Consider the following 16,686-nt stretch of genomic DNA (forward strand, 5'->3'; position numbering starts at 1 on the left):
ACTATAAGTACTGTGTTTGGCATCAGTACTACATGATAGTGACTCATAACAATGAGACTGAAAAGGTGACAAAGTAACTCAAAAGCAGATAAAAAAGAAAAACAAAAAACTTGCAAAATTAGTCCCTAAATCAACTGCATTCACCCTAGATACACCTCATTTTTCTGACTCCCAACAGAATGCCTTTTTAAAATAGAAAACTGTGCTGGTAGTATAATAACGTAGTTTCAGATTACTGAAGTTGCCTTAATTTCAAAAGCAGGTGATTTCTCATCAGCTTTAATGATGCCACCATTCCTGGTTGATGATGCTACCATTACCTGTTTATAATCTGTATAATGCTGTGATCATTGCTAATAATAGTGGACCTTTCACGGGAAGCCCTCTTACAAGATATAAACCAGAGCTGCCCTAAGGGCTTTGAAGGAAAGATCATCTATACTCATCTTCCACAGGATTTTTCATCAGTTCTCCAGGAAATGTACAGAGAGACACAAAAACAATGTGTGTTATAGTCCCTGACCTAAGGAAAAATCCTGTGGATGACTTATAAGGAATTGAAATATTCAAGTGGTGGAGTCTGAACTACCACCAACCACGAGCCAATTAACTGCAAATTTATTGAACAATACTGTGTTAGAGATTTTTGAGGGACACCAAAAAAGTCAAGTAGCTGATTGTTGTGCTGAAAGAACAAAAAAAATGGAAGACAGTTTTACAACACCATGAAGTAGTAGTATGTTATGGAAAGGATACAGGCTCTACACTCTGACAGGCTGACCCAGGCTCAAACTCAGACCTCCATGAGGTTTGTCAGTTGTGTCAAATTTTGATATTCTATTTTCTTGTATATAAAATGAGAGTAATAATGCCATCTATTCTCAAGGTTGTTATGAGAATTATATTCATGATAGAATGAAAATAATCCTTTGCATTATAAAAAGTATTTTTTAAAGCCACCTTCTGTAATTCTAAAGAATACAAATTCAGCCTTTATTGGGTGAGCTAGGAGAATGAAAATTGAAAAAGCAAAATTTCTTTGTGGAAAAAAAGAGAAAGCTGAAGAGTGAACTTATGTGGAAGATAGAAGGGAGGAGGGGCACTGCCCAAAGTGAAAAAACCGGGAGCTGCAGAACTGGAGAAGCTGCAGGTGTGCAGAGAGAGATAAGGCAGTTAGCAGATGAAGAAGTTAAAAAATAGATATTTAATTATAATTTTAAGTTGATACAATTTTTTGCTACATGTAATCATTTCCTCCATTTTCCAATATACTCTTTAGTAAAATCTGTAAATTTATCAAAGCTGTATAGAGTTGGATTTGTTTTTGGGAGATGGAGCCACGTTTTGAGTTTTGCTTAGAAGGATCAAGGTAAGAGTCCAAGGCTGCTGTGGGGTCCCAGTCTTATCTGGGTCACATAGGTAAAATGCTTGACTATTGATAACTGTACTAAAAGTAAACTATATGCAACTTACTGTTAATAGTTATTCAGAGGAAGGAAGAATATGTGCTGGAGTAATAACAAAAAAGATGTTTTGGAAAGAGTAGGATGTATACTTGTCTTTAAAAGTTATGGATAAAACTTTTAAGAAAGAAGAGAAGAGAGAAGCCATTCCAGGTAGAACATTTACATGGCAGAGATGTAGAAGCAAGAGTGTAAATGGTAATTTTAGGGAACTCTGAAGAGAACATTTTGATTATAACAAGAAATATTTGTTAAGAAATACTAAAATTGTGTCTGGATAACTTAGAATCACATTGAAAAGAGCTTTGAAAGACAGATAAAGAGTTTGTGCTTGAGATAGTAAGCATGCAGGACGTAGGGATGGTTTTAAGAAGGAACATCTAATCATGGATATTTTGTTTAAAAAATTAATCAGATTGGGATAATGGCTTGGGCTCTAAAAAGGAGAAAGTAAAGACCAACAAAAACAAGTGGGATGATGCTGCCTGAAAATTGTAGTATAGAAAGACAAGAAAAATTTAAGAAATTTTAAAAGAAAGTTAGTACAGCTTGGTAAGAAGTATGGAAAAGTAAATAATGAAAGCAGTTCTGAGATGGCAATCTGGAACAAAAACGGTGCTGTGAGTAAAATGAAGAGCATTGGCAGGGGAATCTGACCAGGTGGTCAAAGATAGGACGGAGGATTTGAAGTTTCAGCAAGACATTCACGTGTGTCATGAGATCGGTTGGAAATAACTGGAGCAAAGGTGAAAAGTTAGGCTTGATGATGCCGATGAAGCCATTGTTTGCATGAAGTGTGACAGCTTAAGTCCAGAAATTTTAATAGGTTCCTTGAGAATTTGAGAGTAGACAGAAAAAGGATAAACTACCCAGAGAGAGGTGAGACATAGAAGGCTATAGAGATCAAGAGAGGAAAGAATTCCAAGAGACATCTTCATGCTTCCTTAACTCAGTAAATGATACCACCGTTCACTGCTACTCTGGCCAAAACCTGGGAATCATCCTGAATTTCTCTCCTCCTTTCTCATCCTGTGCTCAACCCATCAGCCAATCTTGCTGAATCAGCCTTTAAACACAGAACGTATTCTACCACCTCCATAGCTGCCACCTTGGCCAACACACTGACATCTCTTACTTGGACTACAACAGTACTCCTATAAATCATCTTACTGTTTCTCTTGGCCTCCACAGTCTAAAAATCTGAGTATGTCATCCAGAATATGTCATATTATGTCATTCTCTTACTCAGAAGACTTCCATGGCTGATGCTCATGCTTAGAACAAAACTCAGTGACCTTACTGTGGCCCTCAAGGCCCTAGATGTCCTAGCCTGATGTCTTTTGAGGCTACAGATCCCACTGCTCATTACTTCTCTTAGTCCACTGTAGCCACCCTGACCATTGTTGGCCTCCAGTACCCTAAGGAATATTAAATAAATAAAAGGGTAAATAAGTAATATAATATCATGTCATATAAATTCTGTGAAGAAAAATAATAATACAGCTAAGAGAGAGTGAGAGAGAAAGAGAGAAGCATAAACCTAAGCCTTTTCCTTTGTCGTTCATATAGCTGAACTCCACTACTCACACCATGCCCATCACCACTGTCAGCAACACACATGTGTTTTCATAACTTGATTTTTTTTTTTACTTTCTTTTATTCTGTGAATATCTTGAGCATCAGTTACTGTCCTAAACAGTGGGGATCCAGCAGGGGTAAAAACAGACAATCCTCCCTGCCTTTGTGGAGCTTCCATTCTAGTGGGGTGATCATTCAATAGACAAGATGAATAAGTAAATATGGTGCATGGTAGATAATGACAAGTATTAGGGAGAAAAAGAAAGCATGGGAAGGGAATAGGAAGTATCTGTGTTGCATGTGGTGAACAGTAGTTGCAATTTTAGGTAGAGTGACCACTGATGGCCCCACTGAGGGGATGCTTAGGAAAGACTAGGAAAAAACTAGGGGAGCAAACAAGTCTATAAAACAACAAACCAAAGACGTGAGAGGAGTGTGCCTGTCATATTTGTAAAAGAGCTGCTGGAGAGCCAAATGGAAGATGTGAGATGATGGCAGAGAGGTGAGGGGATCAGATTATGCAAGAACTTATACCACTCTCTCTTACCTGTGTTATTTTTCTTCACAGAACTTCCGATACCTGACAGTATGTTACATATTTATATTTTTGTTTACTGAATGTAGAAAACATGTTCCATAAAGGCAGGTATATTAGTCCATTTTCATACTGCTATGAAGAAATACCTGAGACTGGATAATTTATAAAGAAAAAAGAGGTTCCACATGGCTGGGGAGGCCTCATAATCATGGTGGAAGGCAGAGAAGCAAAGGCATGTCTTACATGGCAGCAGGCAAGAGAGCGTGTGTAGGGGAACTACCCTTTATAAAACCATCAGATCTCATGAGAGTTACTCACTATCACAAGAACAGCACAGGAAAAACCCACCCCCATGATTCAGTTACCTCCCACTAGGTCCCTCCTGTTACAGGATTATGGGATTATCAGATTATGGGAGCTACAATTCAAGATGAGATTTGGGTGGGGACACAGCCAAACCATATCAGCAGGACTTTGAACTTTTCACCGTAATACTTTCTGGCCTACACTAGAAACCCAGTGTTAGTGAATAAATTACTGAGTGAAGGGGAGGGCCTGGAACATAATGTTAACTGTGGATGAGTGCAAACAGAAGGAGTCTTTGAAGTTGGCAGAAAGGTATTTACTGGTCTTATAGCCCTTATGGCTCCTTCATAATAATAAGTGCTTGAAGTAGGCGTGGAGGGGTAAAGGAGTAGAAGTAAAGAAATCAGATAAAGTGATATTACCCAGTTTTTAAGTTTCCTTAACAGCAATGAAATTAAATAGGTGTTGCACAGCTGCCTGTGGTATGTTCTTTTTGTCCTCTGACTTATTTATGATGTATTTATCTTCTTAAGTAGATACATTACAAAGTTGAGCATGCGGTATTATGTTGATCCATTGCATCCCTTGGAGAACTGACAAATCCCACCCTGCTCATTGTTAACATGAATTTTAATTAAGATGTCTTAAACTCTATGTTAAGACTTAACTATAATCTCACTTACTTTGTGTGAGGTGTTGTCTATTTCATGATATAGGTAAAAATCTCAGGCAAAAGATTTCCTCCAGCTTCAGAATATGAGACACAGTTAAGCCTAAGTGACTGAGGAACGTTTCTATAAGGAAACCAATTAATGTAAATGAAAGACCTTTGTAAGTAAGATCAAATATACAAGTAATGTAATTGAAAAAACAGCTGTGTGTTTTCTTGTCTCATCTTGAAAAAATCCAGACTCTCAACTATATTGTAATAGAAGGCAGCATCCTATAAAATCAGATTTACGCAATGTTATTTCAAAGAAAATACTGTAGGCTTTAAATCATTTATCCAAAAATCTTTTAAACATTAGAATAAAGATAATACAACAAAGGAAAAGAAATTTTTCATGTTATAGAGATGGCAGAGCTTTGTACAAGTAACATTTTTGGGGTAAAAGGGCATATCTGATCCTAGAAAAAACAGCCCTTCAGAACTCAAAGCAGAGAACTAAACAATAGAATACAAACATAATTAATTTCATGAGGCTCTGTTAATAACACCAACAACAAAATTTCTTTTCTGGGAGTGCTGTCATTTTTGTTAACCTTGGATACTTTCATCTTGTCTGATTTCATCATAAAAGAAAGTTACCAAGAAAATTAACACGTTTTGATATAATCTACGTTTTGATATAATCATCTTGGATTATAACAAAGTGCTTATAACGAAAGGCATTAAATAGTTCCTCTCATAAGCCTATCTTGTGGTTCCTATTAGCTATTGTTGATAATAGTCTATACTGCTTATAAACTGGTCCGAAAAATCTTTAGTCCAAAGTTGGAGACACTTAATATCATGTAGATTTTCCTTATATATCAGCGCATCAGAAAAAAACTTTAAATTAATCAGAAGTAAATAAAACATACACTTTAAGGTCACTTTCAAGATTTTTTGCAAAATGAATCTTTAAAAAATATGCATTTTGATTACTTCCTGGGACAGTCACTTATTTACAGTTTAAGTACAAAATTTTTTGAAATAGACAAAAGTAGCTTATAAGTAGTCTTATTTCTTTTCCCCTTATCCATAAGGCTTTTCTTGCTCTTGATTTAGGTGAAATGGGAAATGGCAATGATAGACAGCTACACAGTTATTTTGTTGCTAGGCTACGTGTGTGCCCATTTAACCTGCTTCCTACGAGAGCACAGTTTCCAGAATACTCTGTAAAAATACTCCTTTGTTTCCTGGGAGGGGGAAAAAAAGCGAGTTGACATCCTCTCTAGACCACATTTGTTTAGCAGGTTGGAGGGGGCATGAAAGATGAAAGATATATCCACAATGAACAAACTTGAAAAAAACTGACAGCTCCCTATCTTACATGAGGTAACAGATGGGGACATGGTTGTGTGCGTATCAGTGTGTGTTCAGGGGTCTTCAGAACAAGGAGCAGACATGAGCTTTTGCCTTCTGCTTGCTTTCTTCATTTTCTTTCTTTCATAACTGCCTGTTCCTCTACCTTCTCACATATATACAAAATACATAGAGGGAGCATTCTGGTTGTCTTTTCCCGAAGGCATAAACAGACACATTCTCTCTTTCTCTGTCTCTCATCTAAGGTATATTCCCAAAGTGTAAGTCAGCTTTATGTGAGCCTTATAAAATGAATCTTAACAGAATTCCCAAAGTGATCATAGACCTGGCTTATGAATGGTGCACTCCATCCCTCAAATATCCCCTATCCACTGCCACCCTCTCAGCCTCCCAATCGCACACGAACACATACCCATCCTCTCTCTCCAGGTGCCAGTAACCCTCCTGACTCCAGCAGTCAACACGCTAAGACTCTGCAGCCCCTTCAGGCAACTTGCCTGGGATTCTGTCAGAAGATGAGATATCCCATCCCCCAGTATTCCAGGTCAACTCCCCATCCCCATCTCCTTATCTATTATGCTTTGGAACTACAGGCCCCAGCCCCAAACTCTCCAAAGTTTTCATTGCACAGATGCTGAATTCCTGCTCTGTCTGCTTTGCAGCAACCAGAGGTACCCTAAGCTTCTTCAAAACAATAGAGGCTCAATGGTTGTTTCTGGTGAATCAAAGACTTGACCCATTTGTTGTAGACATTGTTAATCCATGTGTAATATCAATTTTTTAAATACCTGCACAAATATTAGTAGAAATACAAAAATCCCTTTAAAGAAATCAAATGAGTAAATAATAACTATGATAATACAATCATCCTTGAGATTTATACCATTATTGTTTTGTACATGTACCATTTGTTCCCTTTATAATAAGTGCATAGCTTTACTGCTGCTAACATTTTGATCTCTTTTCTGCTGGGGACACTGCTTTTCAAGGTCTTTTATCAGTTGTGTAATATGTCCTATGTTTCTGTACCATTTTAAATAAAGAGCTTGTTTTTCAGGTTTCAGATAAAAGCAACACTGATGCTTCACTGAAACAAGAAAAAAAGGAAATTCCTCTTATAAACCAAGGTAAAAAAAAAAAAATCAGCTCATATATGTATTATAATGTTTGAGACGCTTTCAATATGGTTTGACAGCCTAATATATAGATCAGAAGTTTGTCAGCAACTTGGATTTTAAAAAATTAAGTTTGTTGTTCTAGAAGTGACAGGAGTAGAGAGAGGGTGAGCTGCCAACATTGTGTGTTTTGGCGCGGCAGAGAGACAGTTTCTGACTGAGGATAGTGTCCCCAGCACTGCCACGCTGCCTGAAATTTCCATAGACTTATGCCACTCTCTGTCTTGAATTCTCATTCTAATGTTGATTAGGATGGAAATCAGGTCAATACTTTTCAAAATCTGTTTTGAAAATTATGATGATGACAGTTCCCGTGTTTTCATCTTTTAGTAACTTTTTGCTTTTCGTGATTCTTCTGAGGTCCCTAAAAGTAGTTCAGCAAACACGTTTATTAAATAGTTTCTTCATGTCCAGGCGATGTAATGTGTCTCAGGTAAAAGACTTGAACTTATTTAAGGCATGAAGTTGCCATCTTATAATATTCAATCCAGTAATAATTTCCTGGATAGAGAAGCTGAAAACAAACTGGATTCAAAATGTTTTATTTTCTTAGTGTTCATTGTTATTATTGTAATTCTTTTGTTATGCATTATAATATTATTACGCCATTATCTTTTTATTTTGATATTATACCATTGGACCCGAGAAGCACATCCATTATTTTCGTTGTCTTTGTCTTATTTTGAAATAACTTTCAAAGATCTTAGTCTCAGCTCATTTGGTTTCATCATTCCCAATCCTTTTTTTTATCACTCCATGCCATGGTTTTATGTTTTCTTTTGGTGGCATGTTTTTCCTTCCTTCATACTTTGTTGCTTAGGTAACGTAATCAGCTATTCATTCACAACTTTATGTTTTAGCCCATTAGTGAGGTCCCTAAGAAATCACACTTTTTCTTTTTCATCTTAATTACAATAATTTGCAATTCCACCATCAGGATTTCTTTTGTAAGGGTGTCTTAATTTTAAAGCCAATCTTTTATAGACAGTTCAAACTACTACTGTGCCTTCAAGTATGGTTCTGTTGGATTTCCAAATTGTACTAGAAAAATTGCTAATGTAATTTTATCCTAAAATTAATAGTTAAATTTAAATACTCTTCCTAGGTTTGGCAGGAACAAATTGTGAAATGTTTTCAAATGACTATTATTTTCTATTAGTTAGCTGTTGGGTTAAAATTTTTCACTTTGCATTGCAAGTCAGTGAGTAAAACCAATGGTGCCTGCAGCATGGTTGGAAAACATCTGTCCATTCATCCTTTTTCCTTAAAAGGGTCAGGCAGATCCTCAGCCATTTACCCACCATCTAGAACTTTGCTTGTTGATGTCCTCTGCTACTTAGCCTTCAATAACCCTAAACTTGTTGGTAAAGGTTTACTTAGTGTAACAAGATATCTAAACAGTTATAATAAAGACTTCTACATGGAAGAAGGACACATTGACTCATTGCTTATACTGTCCCCAAGACACTCTTAGAACAATCCAAGTGGATCATAGAATTTCTGCTTTGCTGTGAACTGGAAATAAATCACCAAACTCTGTGAACCTATAATTCTGAGGTCCTCTGAATGAGGAGACTAACTAAATGACTCTAGGTCTCTTCCTGCTTTAAAGTTCACCTTCCTACTGGAGACACATTTTGTATTGGAATCTGTCAGAATGTCTTTGAACCTGAACCCCAAATAGGAGAGAGTGGGATATTAGGGGGAAGATGGTTGTCTTGGTAGAGGCTGGCGAAAGCAGGGAATCAAAAGTTCTGATCAGTGCTCCAGGCTCTGGTAAAAAATTTTAAAATTACCAAAAAAAGTTACAGAGTCTCTAGGATAACTGTCTGTACTACATAAACTTTATTTTGAAACATTATAAACTACCATAAGAACATATTATAAATCTTCTTACAATTGGTACAGTTTTATAAATGGACGTTTGAATACAAATCCATATTATACAGAGGTAGGTAATGAACCGCTAACATTTCTTTTGGTTCAGTTTATTGTGTGATCATCCAAATGCGATTGTTTGTCTATGTTCTTTTGAAGAAAAACAGGAGCTGTGCAATGATGTTCTAGCAATGAAAAGAAGCTCTTCATTACCTAGCTGGAAAAGGTGAGTGTACTACAATTATACAAATTCCAAGTGAGTGCAATTATACTGCCGAAAAGTAATTATCAATGTTTAAATACAAGAAGAAAGAAAATAATAGCAACAAAAGCAATCAAGAATGGAACCAAATTTTACAACAGAGACATGAAAGAATTAGCAATACACCTTTCCCCCAAACGTTTTCATTTCTTTCGTGAAGAATTGGAAATAATGAAATGGAGCTGGCTTAACTTCCTACCCACAGCAAGTAACCAATTCAAATTACTTTAATGTAGTCAAAGAACTGAAAATGTCACACATATATAAGGTATGATTATGAAATCATTAACTGATTTTTTCCCCCTGTGGTTCATTATCTTATTGTCATACATACATGTAATCATTATACATGATTACACACATTATACATGATTATACATACATACATGTAATCATTACATACATACATGTAATTATAATCATTGCATGCTAGAAATTTCTTGACAGAAGAATTTTATCACTTTTAAAATGAAATCAGCTGAATGTTTTAGATATCCAATAGAATTAAAAGAATGTTTTCAAGGAAGCAAACCCTTATCCTCTGTTACAAACCTAAGCTGCTTTCCAGGCGTTCAGACCCAGTTTCTCTGAATCCAAATCCTGTGCTCTTTGCATAGGAGCACATTGAATTAAGAGCAAGAAAAAACGGAGAGGGGCTTTTATTTCCCTGCACTTGCTGACAGGGTAGTGAGTCAATCCAGCACTCAGACCTCATCACCTTACTCTTCTACTCCAAAGCCTTTTCAGCCCCCACTACTTTTTTTTTGAGACGGAATCTCGCTCTGTCGCCCAGGCTGGAGTGCAGTGGCCGGATCTCAGCTCACTGCAAGCTCCGCCCCCCCGGGTTTACGCCATTCTCCTGCCTCAGCCTCCCGAGTAGCTGGGACTACAGGCGCCCGCCACCTCGCCAGCTAGTTTTTTGTATTTTTTAGTAGAGACGGGGTTTCACCGTGTTAGCCAGGATGGTCTCGATCTCCTGACCTCGTGATCCGCCCGTCTCGGCCTCCCAGAGTGCTGGGATTACAGGCTTGAGCCACCGGGCCCGGCCAAGTTACAAACTCCTTAGCATGACACAAATCCTCTTCTCTACTGCCTCTACTTTTAGCCCCCACTTTGCTTCCCAAAGGTTCTAAATTACTAGTAGTTCTGTTTTATCACATCTCATCCCTTTGTCTGTACCACTTCCTTTACTTGAATGCCTCAGCAACTCATATGTCAGTGTCAGTTACCCTTTCATTTAAGTCTTAGTTCAAGTTTTCCCTTCTTTAGGGTCTTCTTGACTCTCCTCAGCAAACTCAGGTATTCACAGAGGCACTGTTGCAATGATGAGATTGTATTGTAATTCGTTCAGTAGTTATTTGTTAAATTCTGTGTTCTGACACGCAATGGTGAGCAGTGATCACAGTCAGATGAAGTTATCTGTTTGAATCTCTATCTTCCCATTGCATACAGGCTCCTAAAGGACATAGGCCTTCTTGTCTTCTTCATAATTCTAAGCTTTTGAAAGATCTTCTCTGACAACTCCATCTAAAGTAGCCCATCCCATTTCTGATAAGTCACACTTTTATCATCCTGTTTTATTTTTTTCAAAAAGTATATTACTATTTTAAAGTATCTCCTTTACCACCTATTTCTTTTTACCGTTTTTTAATCGTAGCTTGCTTATTTTCTCTATTTTTCACTAGATGCCAACGCACTCCATGAGAGTAGGGACTGTCTTGCTATTATCCCTGGGTCTCTAATATCCAGAATGACACTGACTCATACTTGGCACTCAATAATATTTGTTGATTAAATAAGTGACGTAATTTTTTCCCCCAGTGCTGTTGCCAGGCCTTCTCATGGCCGATACTTTGACTTAGAATTATTTATGAAAATTTGCTTTACAATTTAAGATTCATCCAAAAACAAACTAAAACACATTTGTGTGTATGTGAGTGTGTATATGCATGTATATATTATTTCATGTAATACTTTTTGGTCTTTATGAGATTGTTGGTTTTTTCGTAATCACTGTTGACTTGTAAACACAATATGAATGTTAGAAACAATCCACAAAAAGCAATCTTTTTTTGCAATTAAAAAAAATCAAAATCAGTATATTCCTTTATGTGAATTTCAAGAAGAATCAAAAATAATCCATGGAGATAGAAATCAGAATGGTGATTGCCAGAGTGGGAATGGGGTGAGGATTGACTGGAAAGGGGCTTTAACGACTTCTTGGGTGAAATGTCCCATAACTTGATCTGGGTGATGGTTTTTTTTTTTTTTCATACTTTAACTTCTAAGGTACATGTGCACAACGTGCAGGTTCGTTACATAGGTATACATGTGCCATGTTGGTTTGCTGCACCCATTAACTTGTCATTTACATTACGTATTTCTCCTAATGCTGTCCGTCCGCTGCCTCCCAATCCCACTACAGGCCCCGGTGTGTGATGTTCCCCACCCTGTGTACGTGTGTTCCCATTGTTCACTTCCCACCTATGAGTGAGAACATGTAGTGTTTGGTTTTCTGTCATTGTGACAGTTTGTTCAGAATGATGGTTTCTAGCCTCATCCATGTCCCTGCAAAGAACATGAACTCATCTTTTTTTATGGTTGCATAGTATTCCATGGTATGTGTGTGCCACATTTTCTTAATCCAGTCTATCATTGGTGGACATTTGGGTTGGTTCCAAGTTTCTGGTATTGTGAATAGTGACACAATAAGCATATGTGTACATGTATCTTTATAGTAGCATGATTTATAATCCTTTGGGTATGTACCCAATAATGGGATTGCTGGGTCAAATGGTATTTTTAGTTCTAGATCCTTGAGGTATTGCCACACTGTCTTCCACAATGGTTGAACTAGTTTACACTCCCACCAAAGTGTAAAAGCGTTCCTATTTCTCCACATCCTCTCCAGCACCTGTTTCCTGACTTTTTAGTGGTCACCATTCTAACTGGTGTGAGATGGTATCTCATTGTGGTTTTGATTTGCATTTCTCTGAGGACCCGTGATGATGAGCATCTTTTCACGTGTCTGTTGGCTGCATAAATGTCTTCTTTTGAGAAGTGTCTGTTCATATCCTTTGCCCACTTTTTGATGGGTTGTTTTTTTCTTGTACTTTTTTTTTTTTTTTTTTCTTCTGTGAGACGGAGTTTCGCTGTCGCCCAGGTTGGAGTGCAGTGGCCGGATCTCAGCTCACTGCAAGCTCCGCCTCCCGGGTTCACGCCATTCTCCTGCCTCAGCCTCCGGAGTAGCTGGGACTACAGGCGCCCGCCACCTCGCCCAGCTAGTTTTTTGTATTTTTTTTTTTTTTTGAGATGGAGGAGTCTCGCTCTGTCGCCCAGACTGGAGTGCAGTGGCGCGATCTCGGCTCACTGCAAGCTCCGCCTCCCGGGTTCACGCCATTCTCCTGCCTCAGCCTCCCGAGTAGCTGGGACTACAGGCGCCCGCCATCTCGCCTGGCTAGTTTTTTTTATTTTTTGGTAGAGACGGGTTTCACCGTGTTAGCCAGGATGGTCTCGATCTCCTGACCTCGTGATCCGCCCGTCTCAGCCTCCCAAAGTGCTGGGATTACAGGCTTGAGCCACCGCGCCCGGCCATTTGTTTTAAGTTCTTTGTAGATTCTGGATATTAGTCCTTTGTCAGATGGATAGATTGCAAAAATTTTCTCCCATTCTATCGGTTGCCTGTTCACTCTGATGGTAGTTTCTTTTGCTGTGCAGAAGCTCTTTAGTTTAATTAGATCCCATTTGTCTATTTTGGCTTTTGTTGCCATTGCTTTTGGTGTTTTAGTCATGAAGTCCTTGCCTATGCCTATGTCCTGAATGGTATTGCCTAGGTTTTCTTCTAGGGAAAAACAATCTTAATGGAAGAAACTTACCAATGCATTATGAATGATGGTGAGGATAAAGATGATCATAACAACAATAATAGGTATTATTTACTGAGCACTTACACTAAACATTGAGCTACATTCTTTGTATATCCTCAGTATAACTCTATGAAGTAGGCCCTATTATTATTCAACAGAACAAGAAACAGAGGTTTAGAGCGGAATCTCCTGTGCTCTAGTATAGTACTTTTTACCCTTCAACCTCAACGCCAATATGAGTGAATCTTTAACATCCCTAAAATGGTTCAAGAAAAAGACTTCTTTAATAAAATGTCAGCATACAGGAGGTTATAACTAATGAGCATTCAGATGTTGTATAAGTATTCTTTAACAGGCAATTAAGCATTAGTTTATGTAATGTTCTTAATCTCAAAAAAATCAGCTGAAGTTAGACAGTATAATTAATGCCAAAGAGCTGTTGACAGTAGAAGCACATTCCGTGTGATATAAACTGTTATCCAATTTTAAAGATCCTCATCTTATAAACATGTAAAACTCTCTGGAGCTGTGATCTTAATTTATGGACATCAGCATGAAAGGATTACAAAAAAAAAAAAAATCTTTTTATTACTTGACAAACAAAACCCTTCATGATCTGACCCCTATTTGTCCTCCCCAGCTTCATTTCCCATGTTGTACTGCCCCCAGACTCTTGTACTTTTTGTTTCCCTGTGGTACTGAAAGCTTTAGTCTCATCAACAAACTGTACATCTTTACCGTGAGTTATTTTTCATGCTGCAGCCATGTATCTTTTTAAAACCTGCATCAGATCACCTCGTTCCCATGCCTGAAAACTTCCAATGGTAGTGCCCACTCTGCTTAAAAGAAACTCTAGTTCCCTCCCCATGCCCACGATGCCCTGTGATCCCAACACTGACCTCTCTCATCTCATCTCTTTCCATTTGCTTCCTGTTCACTCCACCCCAGTAGCTCTGAACATTCTTCTTCCTCTTCCAGGTCATGACTAAGTATTTCTCTCAACTGACTTTGTTCTTTTTTTGGTTTGATTTCTGTGCTTTTCTCTCAGGCTAAAATAAACTTTAGTTTAAAAGTCTCTTGCATTCATAATTAAGTGATTTTTTTCTGTATTGTAACCACATTACAGGTTCACTTGCCCACTGCTTGCAGAGTCTAATTAACAAAAGCTAGGTCTGGTGTAAAGAAAGTGACTTTTTATTCCAAAACTAGCTTAGGGGAAGAAGTACAGGCTTACTGCCTTCAGGGTACCATTTCACCTTTGGAGCAGAAAGTGGACACTTTTAAAGGGGGCCTATCATGAATGGTACCTCAGGGGAGGAGGTGAGCAGGTGGGTGGGTCCCCATGCTAGCTTGGTGCCTTATCTACTGGGCAGTAGAGTTAGCATTTCATGGGCAGAAGTAGGTTTTAAAGGTGGCTGAAAACTTTCTAGGTGGGAGAGAGTTTCATAGTGGGACTTTAGATTGTAAATCAACTGTTATCTCTGGAGGCAGTCTCCTGGTGGCTGGAAGTTCCACTGGAGCTTCTAAGCATACAGTTAGATGAACTTGCCCTCTAGGGAGTTTCTAGTGAAGGGGAGGTAAAAGGTTTCAATTGCATTTCTAAAGGACTATGTAGGAAGTGGGGAATGGGGAAATGGAGAAAAGAGAAAATAAGAAATAATAAAAAATAATAGTAACTCATTTTCTTTTTCTTAGAAAAATGGGGCTACTTGGTTACAGTATGTTTTAATTTGTTGCTTTTTAAGTATATCCATTGTAGATTTCTGCTGTATGGTTACCATGAGGCTTACAAAAAATATTCTGTAGTTGTTTAACAGGTTTCAAAAGTCTCTTTCAGCAAATGACAGACAAGTGGTATATGACTACTGTTAAAAATAAATTATCACCAATTCCATTTAGTTGTTACTACCTAAAAACTTTGAAAAAATATGTGACTGGAATAAATATAAATTCTTCTAATTAAGAATTTGTTTCATGTAACTACAGTGGTGGCAATTTTTAGCATTACACGTATGTTCTTGTTCTCATTTGTTGTATATGAACATTTCACTCCTTTTTGTATATTAATGTTTCTGAAATTGTTAATACCTAACATGATTTCTACTTTGAAATGATAAACCTCAGCTTGCTCAATGTGCCGATGGAAGATGTGAATCTAAGTTCTGAACACACAGCCAGAGTTTCCGTGAGTGGCGGTGATAAAGTTGCTTCTTCGCCATCGTCGTCTCAAAGCACACCTGTCAAGGAAACAGTGAGAAAACTGAAGTCTAAATTAAGGTAAAGATGTTTACTCACATATTTCCACATGCTTTGTTTCACTTTCTAAGGAGTGACAACTCCTGTTTGTTTTCCCTACTGAGTTTTAATGATACTGAATAAATTCAATAGAGTGACATTATGACTTTTCTCCTAACTATGATATTTAGATATACTATGGGTTAAATGTCCCTTATAATAGAACTGGTAACTGCCTGTTGTTACATAGTTTGGCAGTATGGTGGACATTAGTCTTCTCTTGAATGTAATAAATAATTTTTACTGAATTTTCTTTCTTTTTTCCCCAAAAAAGACTCTTATGACGTTATATGGCCTTTTTAAAAAATCTGGGTTTTTTGTTTGTTTGTTTTAGTTTTGGATACTGAACTTAGTGAGGGAAATTGAGTTTTGCTTGTTTTGTTCTGTGTAGAATGTTAACATTTGTGGGCACGTTATTTGAGGAATTTAAATGTCTGGGTCTCATTTCTCAAAGGATGGAAACAAGGAGAGGGAAAAGTTCATGATTCAGGGTTTTTCCAAATAGAGACTGATAATAGATGGGGGCCTTAAAATCAAGTCAAAGAAGTCTGTATACCAAAGCGTGCTCTAAAATAGGTGCCATGTGGGAGGGTGGGAGGTGGGGCCAGTAGCACCACTAAATTAGTGTACCTCATTGGTGTTGTTGGGATCCACAGACGTTTGTTGGGTTTTAAAGGTCTTGTGTGGGGTAAGAGGCTCTGGGCGAGGGAAGAGAAACACATGCCCTACCTGGAATAGTATTTTTCCTTAGGATAGCTGCTTGATTTTTTCATCAGTGATTGACATAATCTTCCTGAAGATGAGAGTTCTCAAACAGTAGAAGCAGTTAGGAAGAAAGAGAAAGATGGAGGAGAACACTTACATAGGGACTGTAACCTCTACTAAAGCTCAGGCTGTGGTCCTGTTTGTAAGAGGAGACTGCTAACCCCAGTAGACTTGAACCCAATTCTACAGATGCCATGGGCTTGGTGAAAGTCTCTGTAGCAGCATCCAGGGCTGCAGGGCTATGATTATGACAATGGGCATGAAGGCCCCACCTGCTGTCTCATGCCTAACAACAGTCCTGCCCCAGGAGGGAGGAAGCACTCTTGGTTACATGTGGATGGACCCACCTTGGACTTTGTAGAGGGACCTATTTTCACTACTGACACTAGGTATCCAGAGACAAGTTGTTGATGGAGCAATGAAGACAGACTGCTACATTCCAGAACACCAAGTTCTGACCACCAAATACCCCATTCTGTCTGCTTGGCAGTCTTCCACTAGCCTGGAAATGGGACAAAAGCAGGCCAGACC

At 38.1% G+C, this 16,686-nt stretch overlaps 1 protein-coding gene across 1 annotated transcript in view; it reads left to right on the forward strand.

The window, feature by feature from the left end:
• LOC113225243 (MORC family CW-type zinc finger protein 1-like) overlaps nucleotides 1–16,686 on the forward strand; it is a 172,227-nt gene that overhangs the window by 130,378 nt on the left and 25,163 nt on the right. The window contains exons 22-24 of the mRNA XM_026456778.1: nucleotides 6,972–7,041; nucleotides 9,127–9,193; nucleotides 15,220–15,372. Of these exons, the coding sequence (XP_026312563.1) occupies nucleotides 6,972–7,041; nucleotides 9,127–9,193; nucleotides 15,220–15,372 (290 nt within the window). The remainder of the gene's footprint in view (nucleotides 1–6,971; nucleotides 7,042–9,126; nucleotides 9,194–15,219; nucleotides 15,373–16,686) is intronic.

This window comes from Piliocolobus tephrosceles, unplaced genomic scaffold (genome assembly GCF_002776525.5).
Source record: "Piliocolobus tephrosceles isolate RC106 unplaced genomic scaffold, ASM277652v3 unscaffolded_19, whole genome shotgun sequence".
Lineage (NCBI taxonomy): Eukaryota > Metazoa > Chordata > Mammalia > Primates > Cercopithecidae > Piliocolobus > Piliocolobus tephrosceles.